General features: G+C 39.2%; 3 protein-coding genes across 6 annotated transcripts in view; all 3 read left to right on the forward strand.

The window, feature by feature from the left end:
• Nucleotides 1–2,126, forward strand: part of vps8 (VPS8 subunit of CORVET complex) — a 51,137-nt gene extending 49,011 nt beyond the window's left edge. For both annotated transcript variants that reach the window (XM_054599821.1, XM_054599822.1), the window contains exon 45: nt 24–2,126. In XM_054599821.1, coding sequence (XP_054455796.1) covers nt 24–149 — 126 coding nt within the window. In that variant the 3' untranslated portion in view covers nt 150–2,126. The remainder of the gene's footprint in view (nt 1–23) is intronic.
• A 961-nt stretch (nt 2,127–3,087) lies between these two features.
• Nucleotides 3,088–12,813, forward strand: fam98a (family with sequence similarity 98 member A). 2 transcript variants are annotated; one of them, XM_054599960.1, is made up of 9 exons: nt 3,088–3,198; nt 3,740–3,888; nt 4,121–4,255; nt 6,749–6,930; nt 9,135–9,215; nt 9,322–9,438; nt 10,129–10,296; nt 11,456–11,954; nt 12,015–12,813. In XM_054599960.1, exons 1-9 carry the CDS (start codon nt 3,161–3,163, stop codon nt 12,155–12,157), a joined length of 1,512 nt encoding a protein of 503 aa, XP_054455935.1. In that variant the 5' UTR covers nt 3,088–3,160; the 3' UTR covers nt 12,158–12,813. The 2 variants fall into 2 exon arrangements, with proteins under 2 accessions (XP_054455935.1, XP_054455934.1); XM_054599959.1 differs by having other exon boundaries at nt 11,456–12,813.
• Nucleotides 12,814–13,221: 408 nt separating this feature from the next.
• Nucleotides 13,222–24,217, forward strand: si:ch211-195b21.5 (uncharacterized). 2 transcript variants are annotated; one of them, XM_054600715.1, is made up of 8 exons: nt 13,222–13,466; nt 17,088–17,233; nt 17,339–18,020; nt 19,698–20,346; nt 21,000–21,067; nt 21,181–21,277; nt 21,384–21,502; nt 22,453–24,217. In XM_054600715.1, exons 1-8 carry the CDS (start codon nt 13,296–13,298, stop codon nt 22,984–22,986), a joined length of 2,466 nt encoding a protein of 821 aa, XP_054456690.1. In that variant the 5' UTR covers nt 13,222–13,295; the 3' UTR covers nt 22,987–24,217. The 2 variants fall into 2 exon arrangements, with proteins under 2 accessions (XP_054456690.1, XP_054456691.1); XM_054600716.1 differs by having other exon boundaries at nt 22,456–24,217.
• The last annotated feature ends 1,031 nt before the right edge of the window (nt 24,218–25,248 follow it).

A 25,248-nucleotide genomic window follows, 5' to 3' on the forward strand; every position in this document is an offset into this window, starting at 1 on the left:
TTTCCACTCTCTCTTCCCTCCAGTTATCCATCCTGTCAGAACTCTCCCATTGCCATAGCAGTGACAAGACCGGGCTTCTAATCCCAGCCCAACCCGGAACAGATCATTTCCAACTTAAACTCTCTCCTCCACCTTTATTTGAAGAGTAGTGCCCTGACTGGTTGTGAATCCATGTTTTCTTAATCTGTCCAGACTTGAGTTAAGTGTGATTTGGTTTAGACAGAACATTTTCTTCTGACGTCCCTAATATTCTACATCGGTATGGGTTATAGTTTTCCAGTGTATTATTTTTGGGAGACAGTGATATTGTATAATGTTTTTCCAAAATGTTTATTTACAAAAAGAAAACGTTTTGATATTCTTAATATTTGGTCACTCTGATCATTCTGCTGAATATAGCTTTAATTGTTTATTGACTTTAGCTGGCTGAACCATGTTGCTTGGTTTGCATGTTGGTGCTGAGATGTGAAAAGGTGTATCCTAACTAACTAATCCTAATCATAACTGCAAAGACTTGTGACCCTTATTTTGGTGAGGGAAATGATACTGACTATTTGAACCTGTAAAAAAATGCGATACTTTCACATCTCTTATTTCACAATGTTAATATGAAACAAACTTATTTCATGTGAAATGTTATAGCTTAGTGAAATCACATTTAACTTGTAAGCTTCTTATTGATAAATGACCTTCATTGATTGAATCCAAAAGTGCACTAATTTTAACTCAAATTCAAATGTTTATGGTGTATGCAGCTGAATAATAATTTTGTAATTGGATGTTTCTTGATGTTGTGGTAAATGGCTCTTCTTCAACTTTAGGGTCCACACGCATGTACCTTTTGACTTTTTAGCAAAGAACCAGATATTTTCTGACGCAGTTGTTCATCTTAAGCACTGATGATTTACAGTTAAAAGTTCAAATGATTCACTGTGAGATAATGAATGTTACCTTAACTTTCTGGACGCCTGACAAAAGTCCTCCCAAGTCTCTTTGGCTGTGGAGAAGTAGACAAACACAGGAGGCCCTGCTCCGTGTCTGGAAAAACTTAAGTAAACATCGACACTTTGTCACATTAGTGGTTAGTGTCGTTAGTCACATGACACATTTCACTCGCTAGCCTCGTGAGTCGTTAGTCAAGTTAACAACAACCACGCTCTAAAACCTAACTTCATTGTTTTGTTGCCGGAAGTTCCTGTGAAGACGAAGGTTTATTTTGACACAATGCACACTTTAGTGAGTGGAAACTGACGTAAACCGGTCCTAGACGGTAGTGTCATAGTTTGACGCTTATGGACACTGACCAAGCGTTGGTGTTTGATGAGTTGGGAGTGTGAATATGTGGGTTTCTTGCACACTCATCTTAAATACTGACTGCAGCCATTGCCACCATACTCTTCCTTCCTTTTCAGGAAGTTCCAACAGTCCTAACAAAGAAATTGCACTATTTGTACTTGATGATGAGACAGCCATTCTCTTAAGTTCATGCTTGAAATTAGCAGTCAATGACTGGTAGATAAGCCTTTTCTTGGTGTTGATCAATCTTCAGTTGTTCTAAGCAAAAAAAGCACTTAAAATGAACTCCAACGGGCAGTTTTTGCTAAAACACTAAGATATAGCCTATGAGACAAAATAGCAATCCACTTAGAGTTTATACAGGGATTCTGGTTCAAATCAAAACTCAAATTCAAATCACTTCCTTCTATTGTCTTTAAAGAATGAAGTGTCTCTCTTACTGATATTTTTAAATCAAACACAGCTCACCTGAAGATGCAGAGGTCAGTAAAACTACCCCAATAAAATGAAGTGTTAATCAGTGTTTGACTTACAGTAATAATAATCAAATCTGGAGATGTGTGAGAGAACCTGTATTCAACCCATTGAGAAATGCATTCCAGCTATAACAGAGTTAGCACTGTTTCTAAGACGGTAGGTATAACAACATGTATTTAATTAAGTAAGTAAGTATTTAATACAGAATCACACAACAACTTATAAGCATTGGACTTTCTTCATAGAATGGCACTTAAGTTGAATTGTAGCTTTTGCTATTTTTTTCCTCTGAAATCTGTCAGCTCATCAGCTAATCCTTCTTTCTCTTTTTTGGGAAAATCCCCAAAATGTAGTTCCGCTTTCACCTTGACCTTTACCGGTTGTTAAAAGGGCCTGACAATTCCAGGGTTTATAAAAGTTGGGGCTGACAATTCTGCCTGGAGGGTATGTCTTTTTTTGGTCAGTAATTTCTCTGAGCCTTCCTTGCATTTTGTCTTATCCGTCTTGTCAATCTTTCTTTTTAGATGCACTGTTAAATGAAGGCACTGAGCCCAGAGGGTGGAGGGGTTACAAGATGTAATCGGTCCAGCCCAGTGTATCTGCTGGGCTGGACCGATCTGCTTTATGGGCCGGTCAGGCAAAAGAAGAAAATACAAGACAGTTGTGTCAGCCCAAAAGGCAGGTCGGTCCACCGGGAAAGTGCTTGATGTGTCAGATGGCCAGTCCAGCACTGAGTTCAGTAGTCAGACCTTCTCTCATCCCCACCTTTCACCACCTTTAAGTTACTGTCTAACTTAATGCTATGATTGTTTTTTTAATAGCTCCATGATCAAGTTTCTTAATATATGGGAAATTGGAATAAAAACTTTTTATTAAAGTAGAACAATGGTAGAACATTTTGATTACCAAATTTCCATTTTGGTTATTTTGGGCAAATATTTAGGGATATTTATTTGTAAATTCAAGTTTCATGTCTTTATTTGTCAATAACAACAGTGATAGTGGAGCCAAATCATTGGAAATGATATGGCCCAATTAATTATACATTCACTTAAAGGGCTAAAAATCCATATATTGAATATGAGTACCTTCTCTTCTTTATAAACAATACCTTAATTATGAGAGGATTTCTTTTTCCATTATCTGTTTTACATGTTATTTGCTCCAGTTAATATGGAAATATGGCCCCAACAATGAGCAGCCTTCCTGCTGCTGCAGTGTTGCATGCTTCCTGCAGGGGGCGCTCAAGCGTCGCTGAGCTGTTTGCAAACCCCCAATGAACCCAAAGAGTAAGTAGAAGAAGTTAAACGTGTATCAGCTGAGCTGGCTGATGTGAAAACTCTGTTTCATTGTACGTGATTTTAGAGCTCGACTATAGATTATTGGGATGGAGAATGACATTATCGTCTCTCTTGAAGATTTAGGGTAAGTTCTTAATAAACTAAACGTGTCTGTGTGGATGTGATGTGAGAAAGCTGCCGTTCCGTTCCGTTCCAGCCTGCCAGCCTGTCTTATTTTAGCTTTACGTCATTTACGTGACAGGGTAGCTTGCTGTAGCAGAGGTGCTAACGCTAACATGCTGACTGTGATGGGTTCCTTGCAGTGAACCGTGGCCATCACTGGTTCACATGCTTCACATGAGGATAGCTCAACACATTCTCTCTGTTTACCACTGCTAGCCCTGCTCTTTAAGAACACATGTGTCTGGATTAACCATCTATTGTTACAACGCTGAGATCAGTCAGGTACAAGTGTGTTCCCCAAGAAGACTGAGAGGCTTATTAGATAACCAATGTTCTGAGGATGGCCTCTCTTGAGAGCCAGACCTGTCTTCAGTATTATCATTATGTTGTACTGATGAGGGAGGCAGATAGGTGTGCATGTGGTTTGATATATATATATGTGTGTGTGTGTGTGTGTGTGTGTGTGTGTGTGTGTGTGTGTGTGTGTGTGTGTGTGTGTCCAGGTACCAAGGCCCTCTGTTGGAGGAAGGAGCTCTGGATCCGGCTGTGAGCAGAGGAGCAGCTTCACCTGAGTTTACTAAGCTCTGTGCCTGGATCGTCTCTGAGCTAAGACTCTACTGCAGGCTGGAGGAGAATGTCCATGCCACCAACTGTGAGGCACATTTATCACTAAGTATTAAATGACATGGTTTTGGATTTGTGTGCAATTAAGTCATCGTGTTGGGTTACTAAACTGTTAACCCAAGGTAGAAGTTGTCACAAACTCGGTAGAAAGGGTTTCTAGTTACTGCTAACACTTCTACTGTAATGTGTGAGATTTAACCCAACTGTTTTTCTTTCTTGTGAAATCATGTTTGGTGTGTTGGTCCTTCTACCCCGCCCAGGTCCGAGCGAGGCAGAGGGCTTCCAGCTGGAGATGAGCGGCCTGCTGTCGGAGCTCGCCTGTCCTTACTCTGTCCTCACGAGCGGAGACATCACCCAGAGGCTCCTCAACAGGACCGACTGTCTGCTGCTCCTCAGTATGATAACAGCACTTTGCAGCATCTCAATTCAAAAGTCTTTTATTGAAGAAAAGCATTACTCCAATAACCCGTGAGGTTAAATCCTTTGCACTTTACGTGGACTGTTGTACCACACCCATCTGTGATTAAGTGTTGCACAGTGATAGTGTTTTCACTAGGTTGACTGCTTTGGCCTAGCGGAAGGTCCAGTGAAGGTGGGGGGCTTATTCAATACACCATACCATTTTCCATTAACACTTTTTGAAGTTACTTCAAATATATATGCCTTACATTTCCGAATATGTATCAGTTACTCTTCCACAGGAACCTGTCTTCACTTCGGCATCAATTTAATCCACCGCACAGAATGAAAACCATCTGACTTTCCATAATTCACCTCTTACATGCAAAGAGATGAGTTTTCCTCAAAACAAAATGATGACTTGTGTGTTAACTGCATGAAAATTGATCAGAGCACACAAGGGCTCCTAAAGGCCCTTGTGTGCTCTGATCAATTTGACATAATTCAATTCAGGCAACCAACCATGTTGTGCCAAAACGATAAACTTTATTTCACCTTTCAACCTTATGACACATGCCAGATCCACTCCTTCCATTCTAACCTTTCACAACTGAAGCCCTAGACATACACACTGTGTAATTGTTTTCAGAGGGAACAAAAATCATTCACTCACTAAAAGCAAACTCAATAAAACAACTTACGCTTGGTAGCTAGGCTAAAAGAATAATTGCGTTTTAACCATTGTTCACATTAATTTCTGTCTATCAAACTGTTTTTTTTGACAATAGTGTGTCGATATGTCCGCGACTAGTATTGACACTTTTTATTCATTTATCCTGTTTTACACTGATTTAAAATGTTCTTTAAATTGCCGAGTATCTCTGTGTATGATCCGGCCAGTATTACAACAATCGATAGAGATAGAGATAGATTAGATAACGCGGTTCCACAGTTTATGGCTGCTTGCTTGTGAGATGTCATGTTTTAATATTGGCCGCATTATACACAGATATAGATATATCTGTGTATAATAATCCGACCAATATTAAAACATGACATCTCAGAAGCAAGCGAGAGATCTAGAGAGAGTAGCCCTGTCGGCAATGTTAGACGACACGACCACCAAGTGGAATGTTGCCATGACGTCACACCACATCATGACACCCCAGCACAGGATCCGTACAGACAGGAACGTCACAAAGTTACTGAAAACTGGACCTGGAGGAATGGGACATAAATAGGAAAGACCCAGCCATAGTGACAACAACTTTACTTAATATATACCTATTTCATATCATCTTTATGGCATCTACATGTAAGTTAATACTTTTTTTAATACACAACCCTATTAAAAACCCTTGTGTGTTCACATGATGGCTGCTTGGCGTATCCTGTGTTGGTTTGGAACAACAGTTATGCACATCCTCAGAAATTAACGCTATACTTTGGCAAGATGCATTACGCACATGAATGGTACGGGCAGTATGCTGGTGTGACTGGGTCAGGGGTTCAGCAGCCAACAATAGTGGAAAGTTTTGCTTCACAGTGACAAACATGCTTGTCAAACTAACGTCTTTGATGGTGTTGCCTTGGTTGTTGTTTACATCATAGAATTTGGAAGTGCTATACAGTCTGAGTTCTCTGGTGTGCCCCCTAGTGGAATCCTCCAGTATCGTTCCTAGTATATTGGAAAGCATGTGAACAATTCCGCTCAGGACTCAGCCGTTTGTTTACATGAACGTGTGGTTAAAAAGCAAGTATATCTCTTCCTTACTCATTCAGCAGTGTGTAACCCGTAGTGTTGGGATGGACGGATACTTAATGTTTCAAATAGAAAATGCTTTCCTTACACTACATAGTCTGACTTGTCAAACATAGGTGTAACTATTGATGTTAATAATGGCTGCAAGTTGTTAAATTGTGCCAGTTTAACTGCTCTTGTATATTTTGAATGCTGGCTTACAGCCACACCTTAAACTGAACATACACTGTTTTAATTAATCCTGTACTTTGCTGTGTAAAAAAATTGATTGTGCATTACCCACCCTGATCATGGACACTGAGCATGGGCCAATGTCTGGTCAGCCTTCTGCTGGTTTTGTCCATTAACAATAGCAAGTTAATTCAATTTGACAAAAAGAGTGAATAGAAGCAACTGTGCCCTGCACGGAAGTAAGTTTAACAAAGAGAAGTATAGGGAGCTGCAGATAGCTCGACGATGCAGACAATGTGACCAGTTTTAGCCTAAACATGTAAAATACTACTCCAGTAATATTAAATATAGCAGTGCTATTTATAATGGATATTTTGACAGCAGACAGATTGCCTATAGCTCTTAATTACATCTGTGGTGACTTTTATTTATTCTTTTGACCCAAGGCAATTTCTTCTGCATATTTCAGACAGCACTGATTTTTTTATTTTATTTGACTTTTCTAAAACTTAAGCATCCTGTATTAAGAGTTTAACCAGTACAATTTCTATCTCAGCCTTTTTGGTGTCTGAGCTGGAGGCGTCGAGGATGATCCTGGTTACAAAGCCTGAAAAGAAAACCCAGGAGTCAGGCAGCCCCATGTTCCAGGAGCTGAAGGGCATCTGCATGTCCCTGGGCATGTCCAAGCCTCCAGCCAACATCACCATGTTCCAGTTCTTCAGTGGAATTGAAAAGAAGGTGCGTTTGTTTGGTGACACAAAGATGTGATGTTCTCTCACAAGAAAAAATCTCAACTGGGTTAAGCCTAAAGGTTGACCATTATTTTTATTCCTGACATTTGCTTCTGAAAACCACCTGTGTTCTACCACTGAATCAGAGATTGTTTAAACGACCTTCAAGAGCTGCAAACCCATTGCATTTTTATTCCTATAGCTGGGCCTGGAGGCGTTATGTTTTTTGATTGTCTGTCCCTACGTACATCCCATTATCATCATCTCACGAACTTTGGGGGAATTCTTCAAATCTGGCACAGACATCCACTTGGATGAAATTATTAGATTATGGTGGTCAATGTCACTGTGACAAGGTTTGAGCTGAATACTTGGTTGAAACGAGTATCCGGTACGGAGATTGTGCTTTTAACAATCACAATCATAACACTTGGTTCCTACCTAAATGACAGAAAACATCTTTAGTAAAAATGTATTTGACGTGTACTTGGATTAAGTTTGGCACAAGTCACATTTGCAAATATGGAGGGGGCTGGGTTTATGACCCCCCCAAAGGGGGCGATGTTATGTCTTCACTTTGGGGAGCTGTCATGTTGTCCATCTAATACACAGGCTATAGTCACTAGGTTTGGGCAATCATCAGAAGTAAAAAGCCAACATTAGGCTACAAACAAACTACACCACAGAGCTCAAGTAAACACAATGAGTCTATAAAGACGGACTAGTCAGCGTCATGGCTTTAAAAGTCTTATTTAGACACTTGTCAGCAACCGCCTTTTTTAAGGTGCATAAAAGCTTTACAAGTTAATTTACAAGTGGAGTATTTACTGACGGATTCAATGTCGTAGAACAAGACGTTAAAATCTCTTAAGCTTTTTTTGAGGCATCTAACCAAAAACCCATTCAAAAAACACACTGACATGGAGACAAGGGAAGTCGAAATTGAAGAACCTATTCCTGCAGCACTCTACGGTGCTCAGAAAAGGGTGGTGAATACAGATGCTACATTTTCTAAGATGCTGTATTGATCTGATAAATTGCAGTGCCTAGCACGCATCGCCAGATGTTGGTCTGCATGATGTAAAAAGCCAAGTTAGTAATGTGCATTTATGGGGCATTAATATGTACAGATGAAGAGGAGGAGGGAGGAGCCCAGTGTATCCTAGGAAGTCCCCCAGCAGTTTCGCCTATAGCAGCATATCTAGGGTCTGGTCTGAGGCAAGCTTTCAAAGTGCTTTCCATTTAGAAGTGCGGAAATTTTAATGTTTTGTGTTGAAGATTATTTAAATTGTATTATATTCCTGCATTTCGATCAGATCATAGTTTAAAGTGCTCTGAACATCTGCCAGCCATCGTTATTGGCCGATGTCAGTTTGATTGCTGGTCTGGGGACGAGCCGATTTTGAACTGAAAATGACGTATTTGCCTGCTTTCTTGCCTGCTCTAAATTTGCTCAGAAAACGTCATAGCTGCAGACACATGCTCCGCAAGGCCAGGCCTGTGTGTCTCCATCTATGTCGGGCCTTGCCCATCGGGCTTGACGCAACTCATCCTGCATAAACAGACAATTGGTTAACATTGGAGACGGCCATTTGATATTAACATGGACTGTAAATTAACCTATGGACCGACATTCATTACCGTTTGAAAATGTTCCTGGTGGTTAACCGTGACACCCTCAGTCTGAATCCCCTTTTCTCCGGATTTTCTGTCCTCACAGGAAAGGCTTAGTTTGGTTGGAATGTTTTGGCGTGAACGTGTAATAATATGCAGAAAGTCAACAGGTTCAGCCCAAACATACTTTCATATTCATCACAGTGTGAGAAGAAATCTAGTTGTACACATTTCTGCTTTTGTCAGTGGGGTTTAATGTATTGTTTCTGCTGTTTGATCTACATTTTCAATGTCCGTTCATACACATAAAACACACATTACATTACATTACATTACATTACATTACAGTCATTTAGCAGACGCTTTTATCCAAAGCGACTCACAGGAAGTGTATTCAACATAGGTATTCAAGAGAACTACTAGTCACCAGAAGTCATAAGTGCATCTCCTTTCTTAAACAAGCATCTTAAAGCATAAACCAGAGCAAAAGTATAGTGCAGAGGCAAATTACTACGAAAACAATAATTGCAACAGACTAATACGAATACAATAAGTGCAGTAAACGAAACACATCTGCCTGTTGTCCATTTTTCATAGCTGAAAGAAGCCATGAGTAAAGTCCAACCCCATCACGTAGGAGAGCCTTTGATGAAGAAGACCCTTGGACCTGTGCACTTGGTAAATACTGAAAATCAATCAAGAAAAATAATATATCTCAGGAACACTGCATAAGTGAATTACCGTAAATCATTTTTCTCTTGTCCTTTTGTTCTCATTTTGCCAGGAAAAAATTGAAGCTATAAACCAAGCACTTGTTAATGAGTATGAAGTGAGAAGAAAAATGTTGTTGAAACGCCTTGATGTCACAGTGCAGTCTTTTGGTTGGTCTGACAGAGCAAAGGTACGTGGAAAGTTTGAATCTTCCTAAATCTAGAAAGGGCACAATGTACTGACGAACCACATAAATATCACTTCAAACGGGGAATCTTTGTATACTTTGTGTTCACTTTAGCATTACTTAGGCCTCTCTTGTCAATGCTGCTGTGTTCTTTTAATCTGCTGAGATGAAAATATTCTCTTGATTAATTGTTTGGTCTATAAAACATAAACTGACCCTTAGTCTAAAATCTAAAGATTCACATTATTCTATAATGTAAGAAATGGGAAAGCATCACAATCTTGAAGCTGGAAATGTCAAATATTAATAACCAATAACTTAAAGGTTTTTTTTGTTGATCAATTCATTTATTAATTATGGCAGCGCTAAACTTGATCATATTCTGACTTGAGAGCAGCCATACCAACACTATGTAGACATCAAGACTACGTGATTGTCCTCTCAGGCCTCGTTATCTGAACTTGATCTTGTTCAAATACACCTGTTAAACATGATTTGATAAATCCAGTAGCAGTGCCTCTGCAAACTTATGGGGGTTTTTTCATTGTTACGCAAAGCATTGTGTGTTAGCCTTATTTTCTGCAATATGAATCCATGAATTAACTTTTTCATAAAACTGACATATTGCTGCTTCCAAAATGATTTAATTTTGCTTTTGAGGAAATAAGACAGATTTTGTATGTTTGATTACAGACGCATGCTGAAAAATTGGCCAAGGTTTACCAGCCACTACGTTCTACTCTTGACACCAAAAGTAAAATCTCTGTTGCTCACCTTCTCGCTGCTCGACAAGACTTTTCCAAGATCCTACGTACAAGCAGTGGCAAGATTAGAGAGAAGACTGCTTGTGCCATTAATAAGGTAGGTTAAACACAGTGTAGCCACAACATGTTGTCCATGTCATAGGTTTTGATCCTGTTTTGATCCTGTTTCTCTATTTATAAAAGATGTGCAGAAGTCCATGTTCTCATAAGATTTCCGAATCGTCCAAACAAAAGTTAGTCTATTTAATAAACGCTAAAACATGCAGGCTAAAGTAGAGGTTTTAAGTAAACACTAACTGATTGTGTCAGTCTCTAACACAGACGAGCTGGTTTGAAAGTCCACTTTATAACTTATACAAAAGTGATTTCTGGATTTTGCTTCGATTGGCCTTTCTGTCTTTTTCAATCCCTCATTTGCACTGACAAAGTTGGATCCATAATTTGATCTGAAGTAAATATAGCTCATATCTTTTAACTGTATTCCTCCCCCTTTTCACTTCAATAAGTCCAAAATAGTCTATTCAGACATATGTGAATGGTGGAAGATCTGACCTGGCCTTTGGTGCTGGCAGGTCATACTCTCTGATTACTGCTGCTGAGTTGGCATTAATTATCCAGTATTGGCAATGATGGATAGCATGCGATTCCTCCTGCTATGCCCAATCGTTTCATGAGTTTGGTGAAGAATGCGGTTTTTTAAAAAATATGGCTGTTTTTGGCAATATGCACAGCCCAACCGATTGCACAATACATTACTCAAACATTTCCCACAAGAGAAAATGTTGCATTCGTTCGGGACTTTTGTCAGTAACCTACTAATACACATTTTGGGCTATAAAAAATGTTTAAGATGTTTTTTGCCAAACTATGATGGGTTGTTGATTTTAATAAGACTTATTTGGTTTTAGATAGAAAGTAGAAAAGGTTGAGGATGTAAATTAGTATATTGGTTTACGGCGCTTTGCTTAGCCCCGGAGACACAGAGATTCTAGCAATACTGCCGTAGAGAAGACGCCCCAGTAAGCTGGCTATTTGAACAGAACCAAACAATGGCAAAATGCTGATTTCAGCAAGGAAGTATAATGGCACAACAGTTCCACCATGAACAGGCTGTGTGAAATGGGCTCTTAACACATAATGTGCTGTCAAACTGACAGAAACTTAAGCTCATTCAATCAACAACAACAAGCAGGATCAAATTTGGGTAGTGGGCTTCCTTTTGAACCGTTTAGTTTGAATGTGTGTTCGTTTTTCAGGTTCTAATGGGCCGAGTGCCAGACAGGGGAGGCCGCCCCTGTGAGATCGAGCCTCCTCCACCCGAGATGCCCTCATGGCAGAAGCGTCAGGATGCACCCCAAGGCGGAGGACACTATGGTGGGAGCGGGCATGGAGGCAGCAGGGGTGGCTACGATCACTACTCCCAAGGTGGCCGTGGAGGATATGAGAGAGGAGGCGGAGGAGGACATGTAGACAGGGGAGGTAGAGGAGGAGGAGGAGGAGGAGGAGGCGGCGGCGGCAGAGGAGGAGGAAAGGTGCAGGGAGGCTGGGGAGATGGTGTTGGAGGGGGGAGAGGCGGTTACAACCAGAGCCACTATCAAGATGCCTCAAGTCATCAAGGGGGAGGAGGGAGAGGTGGCTTCGGAGGAGGAGGGAACAACCAAGGAGGATTCCAGGACCCTGGCTACCATGGAGGAGGTAGCGGTTACCATGACAATTACCAGCAAGATGGAGGTTGGCATCAGGAAAGAGGAGGGGGTCGAGGAGGTCGTGGTGGCAGGGGAAGAGGAGGAGGAGGAGGAGGAGGAGGAGGAGGAGGAGGAGGAGGACAAGGAGGAGGCTGGGGTGGGAGAGGGGCCCAGAATTTTAACCAAGGCGGACAGTTTGAACAGTTCTTCCAACATGGCGGGCAGCACTACAACCAAGCTGGCTTTAATCAAGGCAGACACTACACTAGTTGAAGACGCAGTGAGGGACATCACAGCAGAGTCCACTTGAAGATTGACTCCATATCATATGTGAGCAGATGTGAAATGCCTTATCATCCAATAAAGAATTTTTCAGCACGGTTAAAAGTTGACATATGTTTGAGGACGTAGGAGATCAACACAGATACGGTACACACTCAGTTTTGTAATTCTTGTTTTACTACAGAGAGCCATTTTACTGTAGTCCTTTGCTTTTTCATAATGGTGTGTAAATGTTTTCTCTGCCTCCTCATTACAAGTATTCAAGCCAACAGCTCTTCATTAATGGTTACTCGATTAGTTGGACTCTGCTGTTTTGACCTCACTTTGACACTTATTTAGCCTTATATTGAACATGTTTTTGAAAGACAGGAAAGCGTCCTCTAAGAATGCAGTGTTGGTGCAATTACTGTATATCTGACGTTAGAAGTGCACTCTTGAAATCCTTAATAGTTTCATTGAATTTGACCCTTACTTGAAAACAACTTCATGTTTCCAGTCTACATTTTGTTTCAGTAGGTTTGACTGGAGTCTCCTTTGTTAGTTATTTAAAATATGTAATCTTTTACTGCTCATGGAAGATTGTGTGCATACATATATGGATGTTGGAAGATTTGCATGGGTGTGTGAATGAGCAATAAAATCTGAAATGGAACATCATCACTTTTCATTCAGTGGTCTGATTATATAAGTTAAGGAACTGTAAAAAAAAAAAAAAAAAAAAAAAGAATAAGTAATTTACATTTTGACTACAAAAGATCTTAAGAGGGAAAAACATCTAAATAACATAAAGTAACTGGATTCAATATCATAGTATCAATTAAAAAGTAATGAAGGAATAGCCAATTACAAAACTTGAATAACTTAATAAATCATTTGAATTTCTGCTTGTTTGAATATTCTTGATCAAGCATATTTTAAATAATATATCATGTCAGTCATACTACACACATTCATTTTTAGATTTTGCAGATTATTTAAAGTGTGTCGACCCAGCGTGGCCCTTCTGAACGCAATACCCCGGATGTAGTCCTGGGTTGCTGTTGTGCTTCCGGTGGCACAACATCTGAAACACACACATGAATGGACAGCGCTCTCCTTTAATTGAGTGTCTTTAGTTTGTGATACCAACATGTACCGTCCAGGGAACCCTGAACCTGTTCATGGCCCTCCCTTCAGACCCCGGGGGCCCTGGAGTGTTCCTCCCCTGGGACACTTCCCACCTGGACCTGGACCCGGACCGTTCTCGGCCTCGGATAACCGTTTCCTCCACCACAGACCGCAGAGAGAGCCTTTCATCAGCGTACGTACCAGACAGCTAATGAGGCTAGCTCAGCTAACTACATGCTAGTTATGCTAGTTATGCTAGCATGTAGCTAGTTATGCTAGCATGTAGCTAGTTATGCTAGCATGTAGCTAGTTATGCTAGCATGTAGCTAGTTATGCTAGCACACCTGTGTAGCTGATATGACTGTGAGACAGAGGGTCACCTGGATGCACTGCATCACGTCTTGTTTACATTTATATTATAACGTGTCGCATTTTAAGGGACAAAAGTGACCCACGAAGGTAGTATATATATATATATATATATTATATATATTATATATATATGTATATATATATATATATATATATATATATATATATATATATTATATATATATATATATATATATATTATATATATATATATATATTATATATATATATATATATATATATATATATATATATATATATATATATATATATATATATATATATATATATATATATATGTATATATATATATATATATATATATATATATATATATATATATATATATATATATATATATATATATATATATATATATATATATATATATATATATATATATATATATATGTATATATATATATATGCATAAGGTCAGATTTGTCAGCACATTCCGGATCAACCACTTGGACCTTGCAGTACAATATACCTGATTACATCGAGATGGGTAAGTCAGTTGAATTTTGTTCCTTTTTAAAAGAAAAATAGACCAGGTTGTTTGTGAGCCCTGCTTATTCCTAGCCAGCTATTACATCTATGGAACCTAAAAGACTAGACTAAAGAGTCATTTTAAATATTAGTGGTTATAGCTTTTTTTACAATTACTACTATAACATTCATTTAACACTTCTATTTTGTGTCACTTATGTCGTAGAATTTATTATATTGTGATGCATGTATGTTTTTATCAATCTTATATGTGATCAATAATCAGTATGTCCTTTACATTGATTCCCATATTTTGTAGTAAAAAAAAAAAACAATCAAGGATTGGCAGAGCCATTGGACCTGGTAGAGAAGTGATGCAGCATTCCTCTATAGCTGGAAAAAGAGAAAGAGAAGTTGCAGATCCACAAAAGAAAGTACACTGCTGCTTTACTGTGATTTTGAAGGTACCCCTTTGTACTTGGATGAAACCATGCTCAGGGTCATAAGTGATGATTGAGAGGGATCTATACATTGTTCTTTAGGAAAAATCCTGCATCGTAGACCTTTACCTTACCCTACATCACTGTCTAAAGAGAAATGGATCAATAGAATATCTTTTGACATTTCTACACTTCTTACATATGTTTTTTGTTGTTGTTTGTTTGTCTTTTCCTTTTGATGTATTTTCGTTTGATCAAATTGATCATTTCCAAACTTTGCTGGTTAGTTGGTTAGCTACTGAAGCTGGCAAGTTAACACGGTTAGAAAAATCTAACCGCAAGTCTGTCAAAATAGCTTGTGCTTCTTTTCACATGGCCTTTTATTCACCCATGCAGTTATTGAAGAGGGAAAAAAGCTCTCTGAGCTAGTGAGCTTGCTATCTTTACTCAATAAGCTAGGATAGCTGACTCCATTTTGGACTCTCCAGCTCTTTCCCTCAAAAATGGCCGTGTCAGTTACTCAGTTTCAAGTACAATTAGAGATATTAAGAGACAGTAAATTAAGTTTATATAATTTTACCACTTCACGCTTCCATAAGTCTTTTATACATAATATAAATTGTATCATTTATTTCATTTACACTATGTGTATCAACCTTTTGATTTGTTCACAATGGGATTTTACAATGTTTGTACTAAATATATCAAAAAGTTATAAAGGAGACGTGTTTACTGTCTTTCTTTAAGCTGGTCCATTTAGTCTTTTCTCTGGTCCCATGATCTCAGCAATGGCAACATGCTACAAATTGAACTACTACCGTTCTCTGACAAGCATTTCCATATGCTGGATTTATAGTTGTGTGTTAAGGGGTTACGGCTAGCTACTTGGTAGCTGATGTGCACCTCCTCCACAATGTAACCACTCGCGACTACACTGTTACCAGACTGCAGGAGCTGTGTCGTGTTTTCTGCTTTAAGTGTCCAATGCGATTTTGAGAAGTGGACATCTTTTTAATAATGCAGATCTACCTTGTGTTCTCTGTTCACTTCACAGTGAATAAAAGATGTAAAAACAGCGATTGCCCTGAGTAATGACGCAAACCTTCCCATTAATTGCTCTGTATCACCGGGCAAATAAAATAATGTAAGCATAACTACTTGGGGGTACATATAAAATAAAGTTGATCAAAACTTGACTGCTGTACCCCTTGTGGCACGTATATATCCAGCTATATTCAGTAATAGTCAGACATTTGGTTGCTACTACAGGTGCCACAGTACACCGATGTCACAGTTCATACCCGGGTTCAGAATTCACGGCTCGGTGCAAATTTGATGCAACAGGAAAAAAAACAACAAATGCATTAGGTTCTCTCTGGGTCAAAACAGAAAATCTATTTTTTGGGGACTGAAGCAATATCTTGTCCACTAGCAACTTTGATAAACTGTTTCCATTATAAAAACAAGGAGCATGTCAAACACGTTTGTATTTTACTTTACGAACACTGAAAAAATGAAGTGTTGCAATTAGTTCCACCTTGGCTATATGCCAACGTAAATGCAGATTGCTTTAATAATTTGTTTTGTCTCAATCTGCGTTTGCGTCTACGTAAAGGCTACTTGAAAGCAGTGCGGTGAGGAGTTGGGCTCCGGTTTGCATTTTCCTCGTCCCGCATCTGGGTGATGCGTTAGTTTGTGATTGTGTTTACATTCTCATACCCAACAACTGTGAGGAAACAACGACGCCTTCCAAGTTTTATAGTCTGGTCTTCAAGCTCTACATTTCAAAATGCTATCAATCACATCATACTCAGTCTCAAGGATTGATCACTTCTATCACAATTTATCAAAAATAATATACACAAAATGGGACAACAAACAATTCATTGTTTTATTATTAAGAACCTGGTGTTTAATGTGTATGGGATTACTCTCATCCAGCTTTTATTTCTTTCTAATCTCTTCCACAAATATCTAAAATTCAGCCCAATACATTGTTCCACGATTTCTTAACTAAAAGCCAAAGATTACTTACAGCTTTCATAAATTCAAACATACAAAGTAAACTAGTTTCCTGCAAAAAATGGTTACCTAATGTTTGCAGTTTATTGATTTACAAAGGAAGAAACTGCAAACTTGACACAGCATTGCATTTTTAGGACATGCCTTTTTCATTTAAGGTGTTCACCAGTGTTATTTATTTCAGTTGATGTTGTTGATATTCTAGCTGTTAAGCATGTCATTTGCTGTGACTCCCAGGGAAATTATAAAATGTACTGTACACTGTGTAATGACCACAGATTTAAAAAGTATTCAGTGTACACTTAGTACTCAAATTATAAAATAATAAAATATCTTTAACATGTACAGCTGTCCCTTTTCTTTACAAATTATTTTTCATTTGTAATTTTTTACAAATTCAAATTTTTATACAAATCATTTATAATTTGTAAATTAATTAAGTATTTTAAATATGCCATTGCCGTTATAACATGAATTCTGAATACTCTCAGCCCCATTTTAGCAGCTTCTCCATAGATGGTAGTCCAATGAATGCTTTTGGTGGGAGCCAGCAGATTGGCCCTCCTGCAAAACCACTTCGCATTCAAGTCCCACAGTGGAATCCCATTCCTGTGGAACATCATCCTCCAGACAGCAGGTATACATGTGTAAATGTTGATGAAATGTTTTTGTAAGTCTAATAATGTTTTAATGTATATTTTGAGTTTGCTGTCGTTTGAAGAACATGCATGCTGCTTTTCAGTGAACAGGCTGGCGAGGAATTCCTGAGATGCATCGCAGCCAACAAGCCTCTCCCAGACTATCTCAAAGGGAACATGGCATACAACCTGGCTGAAGCATTTAAGTCGGCTAATATCCTGAAAGACGTCATCCAATCAGACTCTGAGTTCCAGAAGCAGGTGACCAGGAGCAAAAGCAGTAGTCCAAGCCACAGCAAATCTAGAGCAAAGAGTCGTGCACGAAGCAAAAGCCGAGCATCCAGCAGAAGCCGAGCAAGGAGCAAAAGCAGAGCGAGAAGCAAAAGCAGGGCGAGAAGCAAAAGCAGGGCGAGAAGCAAAAGCAGAGCGAGAAGCAAAAGCAGAGCGAGAAGCAAAAGCAGGGCGAGAAGCAAAAGCAGGGCGAGAAGCAAAAGCAGGGCGAGAAGCAGAAGCAGGCCTCGCAGTAGGAGTCAAAGCCATAGCCGAAGCAAGAAGAAGAGTCATGTGCGGAGCAAGAACCGGGTTAGGAAGTCCAGGTCAAGAAGTAACGGCAGTGAAAAGAGCCATGGCACAGAGCCAAAGAGAAGGAGGAGCCACAGTGGCAGTGTTGGCAGCAGGAGTAATTTGACAGGGAATAGCCTGTTGGAAGGACTGAAGCTGGTCATGAACAGCAAAGAACTGGAAGAGCGGTTGCCCACCCTCAAAGATGCCATCCTCACTATTCAGGTAGAGCTTATCCTTTATTCTCTAAAGTGTCATGCTTCAGTTACTTATCGGCGTAAATTGGCAAAAAAATTGTGTTTCAAGACTACAAGGATGTATAAGCTATACACAGAAGTATATATAGTGTTTCTAGTAAGATCATTTATTGGGTAAAAGATAGTATTGACCTTTTCCAAGGACTTTACTTTATTTTAGCTGCATTAAATTAACTCAAGACCTACTCTATGGAACTTGATTACATAGATAAAAACATTCTTAATTCCAAACATCAATGAGATGTTGACATACCACTCCAGTATCAGTTTACCGCGCAACACTACATGTAACTAGATGTAACCGCCATTAACTTAAGCTGTTAGCTTTATTATTTAGCCGAGCAGGACTGTGCTAACGTTAACTGACTTCTTACAATTTCAACACGGATATGTTGTAATGTAGCATTATCGGGGGGAAAAGGATGCGTCCCTTAGACACATCAATAGTTTTTTGGCGTCCTTTCAGGTTTAAGGCGCTGTTAGTCTGGAGTGGTACCTACGGTAGCTGCAGTACTGTAGAAAAGCAAGTACAGTCACATTTTCGTTGGGTTTTCGTGACATCCCTAGTTGACTGCATCAAGTCAGTCAACCAGCTTCTTAAACCTCTAAACCGATGCAAACCTCCCCATGGAGTAATTGCTATATCAATGTTCATGAAAGATTTGCTTTTAACCATTTATGGTTAATTATGAGAGCAGTATTGGGCTCGTTCACATGCACACACTTTTAAATTGATTGTGATTTTTAAATGGAAATATTTTTGTTGGGGCCATTTCTGTCTTTTGTGTGACTTTTGTGTGCAGGTCCATTTGGTATGGATCCTAAGCACAGCTTTATAAATGAGACCCCAAGTTTAGAGAGTACCAAATTTGCAGTTTATCGCGCCCAAAAACTATGTGACTATAATATCCATCATATTCCTCTAATAATATAAGCTGCTGTTTGTAGAAAAATTGGATACTCCCAGTGGAGATTATGACTATAAAACTCATGGTTTGATACCAGATGGAGTGCCAGCTACTTAAGGCCAGTTTTGCTTTTGCTTTTGAGTGTACAACTCAGGATTAGCATCAGTGTCTCTGAATGCCTGTATTGAAGCCATATGCCATATTTGAATATTGCTAGCAGTACGATGCTGCCCCACCACCTTCACTTGAAATTCGATATAATGAAGTGATAATATTAACAGCTATCACTACAAAAAGACCAGTTAGAAGAACATATTGGCTTCTGGGGAAAATGTATTAATAATTATTCTGTAATAAAATAATGAGCTTCTATATAATACATTATTTAATAAGGAAAGACAACAGATTTGTGACCTGAAACTGTATTTTAGATGTATGTGCTGCACACAGACAGTTTTAGGAAGTGTAGAAATATCACACTATAAAAGATTTTTCTTTCAAATACATTGTGCAAGCACAAATACAATACTTCAAACTGCAGCTAGTGTGTGGTCTATTCATGCAGAGTAATGCCGTGATCACACCAAAAGCGGAGCGAATATTGGATATAAAACGCTGCGTGGATAAACTTGGCTGGACCTCTTTATATCCCTTAACATCGAGTTTTTAGCTAGGCTACAAAGTGATGAGATACCACCTGTCAACTGTATGTCTTTGTTTTGATCTCTTCTGTACAGGCCTCAGATGAAAGCAAAAAAGTGGGGTGTGTGCCTAACGAGCACAGACATCAGCAGCATGACAGTAATAAGAACTCAACATCGTTGGAAAATGATAGTATGCTCCTTCCCCATGACAGAGTAGGCAGTGACTTCTCTTGGCTCCAGGTGCAGAGTCAGGGAGACTCTGCAGTCCTGAAAGAGGATGAGCTTGAAGATGAAGAGTCATTTTTGTATGGGAATGAAGACACTGGAGGAAAACAGGCCAATAAATCCTCCACCGCACACTTTGCATCCTTTTCCCAGATGGAACATGCCAAACTACAGGAAATGGCTAGTTCAGGCAGTCAACAAAATCATCAGAGCAAGTCCATATTCAGCAGCTTTGGGGATCTGCTTGATCTGAAGCAGCCCCTTCAAATGACTTCCTCAAGTGCAGCCTCTGCCAATCTGGACAGAAGTGAGTGTGAGAAGATCAGGAACATATTAAAAAGTCTGGACACAGCAGACGTCAGCGAGATCATGGTTAAGATTCAGGGGTCAAAGGAGGGGACTCAGCCGTCTCCTGCACTTCCTGCTTCAGACCGAACAGTAGCGGGCTTAGCATTGCCGGCACTGAGTAACCCCACTGTTCGGCAGGCTCTGGAGTCTTTACAGTCACTGATCAAAGGTCAGTCAACTACAGCCTTAAACATTTACTAACCATGACTTCACACTGCGATCAACATTGTTGACTGAGTTTGGTATTTTGAATGACCCTTGGTTGTGCCAAAAGATTGAGCTGTGTCTGTAAAAGTTCAAATAGACATGATTTCTAAACATTTTTGAAGTAAATGCTGATGCACAATCTAATCTATAGAATATTGACACCATTAGCATTTAGATTAGTTCCCTGTAATAGCGAAATGAAGGCTTCCTTTATGGCACTAATAAAGTGCATCAACCATGGCGCCATCAAAACAGGAAGAGAATAGCGCTTTTGTTCTCCCTGAAAGCTATCGGTAGCTATCCTCAGCTACCAAATAGTATCATTGGAAGTCCTTCGCTGTTACTATCCCCAGTAGCGGAAATGGCAGACGATGGAATATCTCATTTTGACTGATGTCTCATTGAAAATCATGAAGATGTGTTATGCTGATTTTGGATCTGTTTCTCTCCAGTTGTCAAAGATGAGATTTTGTGAGAGCTGAACTCCACATTCAGTTGTGTACCCAATAAGTTGGAAACTGATGCCATCTGGCTTGATGATTTATCTTCTGTCTTTACTGTTTAATGCTTTGGATGTAATATACAGGATTATTTTGTTGTTTTTTCTTCTTCAAGCAACAAAGGAGAAGCGTGAAAAAAGCGATGGCAGTGGCACATCTCAGACATCCTTTGATAAACACAAGGTAATGGATTTCCAAGCTGAGTCACTGGCTACTAGACATCTGAATGATAACGTTGAAATCATTAAAGAATAGTGAAAGCCTTTCATTTTGAAACTGTTTCTTTTGTTTCCCAGGCAGGTAGCGATGAGGAAAGGAAAAATGAAAAACAAGCCAGAATGAGTAAAATGGAATCCTTGATGAAAGAACTGGAAGGATTGTTGAAACAGGATGGTAAAGCAGTTTCTCCAATGGCAATCCTATGCTTCCTGTTGTCTTTAGTGCCTTCCACACTCTAAAATACTCCATATGCTTCACTGCCTTTCTTGTTTCTTTGCAGGTTTGAGTTTTCTGAGTCCAGTAATTGGGTTTTACTGCCAGAAATGTGAGGAGTTCCTTGGAGATTTGAATAGTGCTGAAAACCATGCAGCAATCCACCGCCTTAGTAACTCAAGCAGTGTAAGTATAGTTCATGTTTACCTCTGTGTGGTGATATTTTACTGTCAAAAAATCCCATGAAATGACCAAAACCAACCAGCATGTATCAACTAACAAGTATTGTGTATCAAAAGCCTGATTTATTTTTCCTCTGTGCCATAGAGCTCAATTAGAAACAAATGATTGTTCCTTCATTACCATGAACTCAAACACTGTAGTTTATTTGGACTTCATCCCACATACTAAGTCCTGCTGCTATAAATTCTCCCTGGTTGAAAATAGTCCCCAACAAAGGCACTTTTTCCTTTCTGTGTAAGTAACGTTGACCAGCTGTTAAATTACTGAATCATGTTTACATGAAACTATGTATGAGCCATTTTTAATGATTTATTTCTTGAGTGTGAACCAGAAGGTAACCTATTAATGAATTGTCGGTTTTGGTGTTTTTATAGGATTTGTTAGATATAAATAGACTTTTTGAAACAATATAATCTGAAAGCGACGGGGAAGATCTCCGTGATCTTTAAAAACACTAAACCGTGAAAAGTGTTTCTGTGTTCAGAATGTCCACACTCAAAGATGTTGTTAAGAGGCGACAAGGTGGACAAACTGTCCACTTCATAGACCTGAATTAAACTTAGTGTGGCAGCAGGAGGCAGGATAATGGAATATAGAGCGTCTTCAAGTTGGCAAACACCATGAGCTCCTGTTCATACCAGACAAGCAGAATGCTTTTAATTGCTTATAAATGTGTAAAAAGAAGATTTTGTTTTATTGTTTTATTCTCTAGTTGAGGGGTATAAATCCATGGCTACTATTAGACAAGTCTACTCTCGGGACAACATTGACATTTCATGAAAAGTAAAAAATATCATACTATGGGGTATGGTGAGCACCTCTGTGTTAGGGTTGCCATTAACTCTTTGGTTTCGTTATCATCATGCTGCAAAATTGTTTTTATGTGTTTTCAGCAGAAAGTGCAGGAAAAACCTGCTGGAGACAGCAAGGGACAATCGCACCAGTTTAGCAACAGTACCCAGCACCCACACCCCTCAGACAGGAGGGCAGATCAGAGGGACTACGGTCACGGCAGGGACACCGCAGACCACAGGAATCACCGAGACCACCAGCGAGACTGGAGGGACGAAAGGGATCACAGAAGCAAACACCACGACAACTGCAGAGGCCCAAGGGCTGGGCAGGATAACGTCTCCTTGAAAGAGGAGATGAGGAAGGAGAGGATGCTCATAACGGTGTCCCGTGGACTGACGCCTCCTCCAAACGCCAGGGTCAAGGAGGAGGTGAACAAGGAGCAGACCGTCGGAAGCCATAGCAAAGTCAAAGTGGAAGACGAGGCCGGCAAGGAAAAATCATCCAAGGGCAACAGACAAAGAGATGAAAGCAGTGATAGTAGTGACGAAGACAAAGGAAAGACGCAGAAAGCAAAATCACCCAAAAAGAAGAAGAAGAAGAAGGAGAAAAAGAAGAAGAAGGAGAAGTCCTAATTGTTAAATTACGCTTGTCACTTTCCATATCAATACCCTGAGACGATGTTAGCATCTTGTTGGCATCAAGTTTCTTTCTAAACTTAACTACTTTTTCTTATCCAAGTAATTTTTAATTGCCATGGTAAGAAGAGGGAGGTAGGCCTCAAGGAGGGATTCATCATTGTGCTTAAAGGAACGGACTGACATCTCATGAAGGGCACTTGTCCTCAATCATAGTCAAAAGTGGAAATTGATATCTATTTTATCTTTGTGCATCTGGTACAGAGATGTTTCTGACCTCTGGTCATCACCATGATTGGAAGCGGGGGCCATTTTGAGTCTTGGAGGTGTAACAGCCTGCTCTTGATACAGCTGCTGCCAGTGTTTGTGCCAGCTAAAGAAATGCAACTGGGACGGATCTCTACTGGACGCACAGAGATGAAATAGATATGAATCTTTTTTTTGGTCTGTGCTTAAGATTTTTACACAGCAATTGATATGTTCATGTATGGTCCTGTACACCTCACGTCCTCGTTTCATGTTTTTTAGTCAATGTTTGAATTATTTTTGTATAAAAATCTGTTTTCAAAACTGTTGTTTACTTTGTGCATATTTTCCAGCATTAAAGGTATAGAAATGTGATCTGTTTATTTTGCAGCTATTTCCATTGTCTTACTTTTACATTTTTATCTGAAATAAAAGATTACACACAATTCTGTCTTCTTTTGTATAGTAAAGAAACTTGTGTAAAATTTCAATTAAAAAAGGTAAAATGATATCGTGATTGAGTGATCAGATCATTGTCTGTTTGCATCGGCCAAACTCAATTACCAAAAGCTACAAGTGGGCAGAATCCTTGACAGGTTGTGTGATTAAAGTAATCTGCTGTAAAAGATAATGCTGATATTTCTACAAAACTAAATGAATATATTATTAAAACACTTCCTCAACTAAGGTTTTGGTAAATGTATTGATGGCTGTATTATCAAAGGCAACGTTGGAGGCTATGACACCGCAGACCAGGGTTTGAATCCTGAGTCCTGTCAGGTAATGTACTCTTGTTCATGTTAGTGAAAGGTGGTTATATCAGTTCAATAAGCACAACTAAGAGCGATGAGTAACTAAACATAACTAGAAATAAATCGGTTGTCACTGCAAGTTGAAATCTGTTGCTAGATCAGATGTTTTTGCGGAACTTGTCACTGACATATTTAATATCAACATTTTTGAGACTTGCCAGATACGTCAATTAATAATATGTCCTCATTATATTAATAATAAATGTAATCCAGCCAGCATTAAATTTCCTTAAAAACTTAGTTACTGTTACAAATTAGCATTCTATCAAAGTCATCTCTAGAAGTCATTGTTATTCTACCACCATGGTATTTCTGCAGCAGTAATGAGGTCGTCCTTCCCACCTGTTTATGAGAACATCTGTACAATAAAGGTCTTTTTCTCAGCAGACATCTGCACTTGTCGTAGTTGGAAAAGCATGTGTTCCTTTACTATTAACAAGCTGCTATGACAAGTCAAGACTTCTCCTGTGAAAAGGGTCAACAGGAAACTGAAACAGCTACATGGAATTCAAAAGAATTGTCTTTCTGTATGAAGAGAGTGTAGTGAAAATGAATGAGTGTATGTGCTTAGGTCACACTTAACCCAGTGATCTTTGGATACCTACTAGAATTGAGGTAACCTTACAATGATCTCTCCCACATGGGCAAGACTTCCACATGTTGCATAACTGGATGACTGAACGGGCCTACTCCGTTTAAAGCTACCTTTTTACGTTGAAAAGGAGAGGACTCAGTCAAAAGTAGGGATGTCGTGATTCTTAAATATCTTGGTTATTCTGTACACACAATCTATTGCACGTCTGTCCATCCAGGTTGGTGAGGCTGTTGAATATATTAAAATTTTGTGTTTGTAATATTGGCCTGTATACATAAAATTGACTTGACATGACAGAGTTTGATCAAATGTTTATTTTTCCCTACATTAGTCTTTCGTTCTCTTCCCAGTTGCCTAGGTGAGTGTCCTTCTCTTGTGTTAAAATCCAGGTAACACTATGAGGCATAAATATCTTTGCAGGAAAAGTATCAAATGAAAAATGAAGCTCTGATCTCTGCTGTCATAATAAAATGAATTGGAGACGAACCACAGTCCTGCCTTGTTTTTGTGTTTATTGATGTGTAACTGTTATCAGCAGGGAATTGAATCACAGTGTTTTGCCTACAGTTACAGCGAATCCAGAGAAACATTAATATGTCGGTTTCA

The sequence above is a fragment of the Anoplopoma fimbria genome, chromosome 6 (genome assembly GCF_027596085.1).
Source record: "Anoplopoma fimbria isolate UVic2021 breed Golden Eagle Sablefish chromosome 6, Afim_UVic_2022, whole genome shotgun sequence".
Classification (NCBI taxonomy): domain Eukaryota; kingdom Metazoa; phylum Chordata; class Actinopteri; order Perciformes; family Anoplopomatidae; genus Anoplopoma; species Anoplopoma fimbria.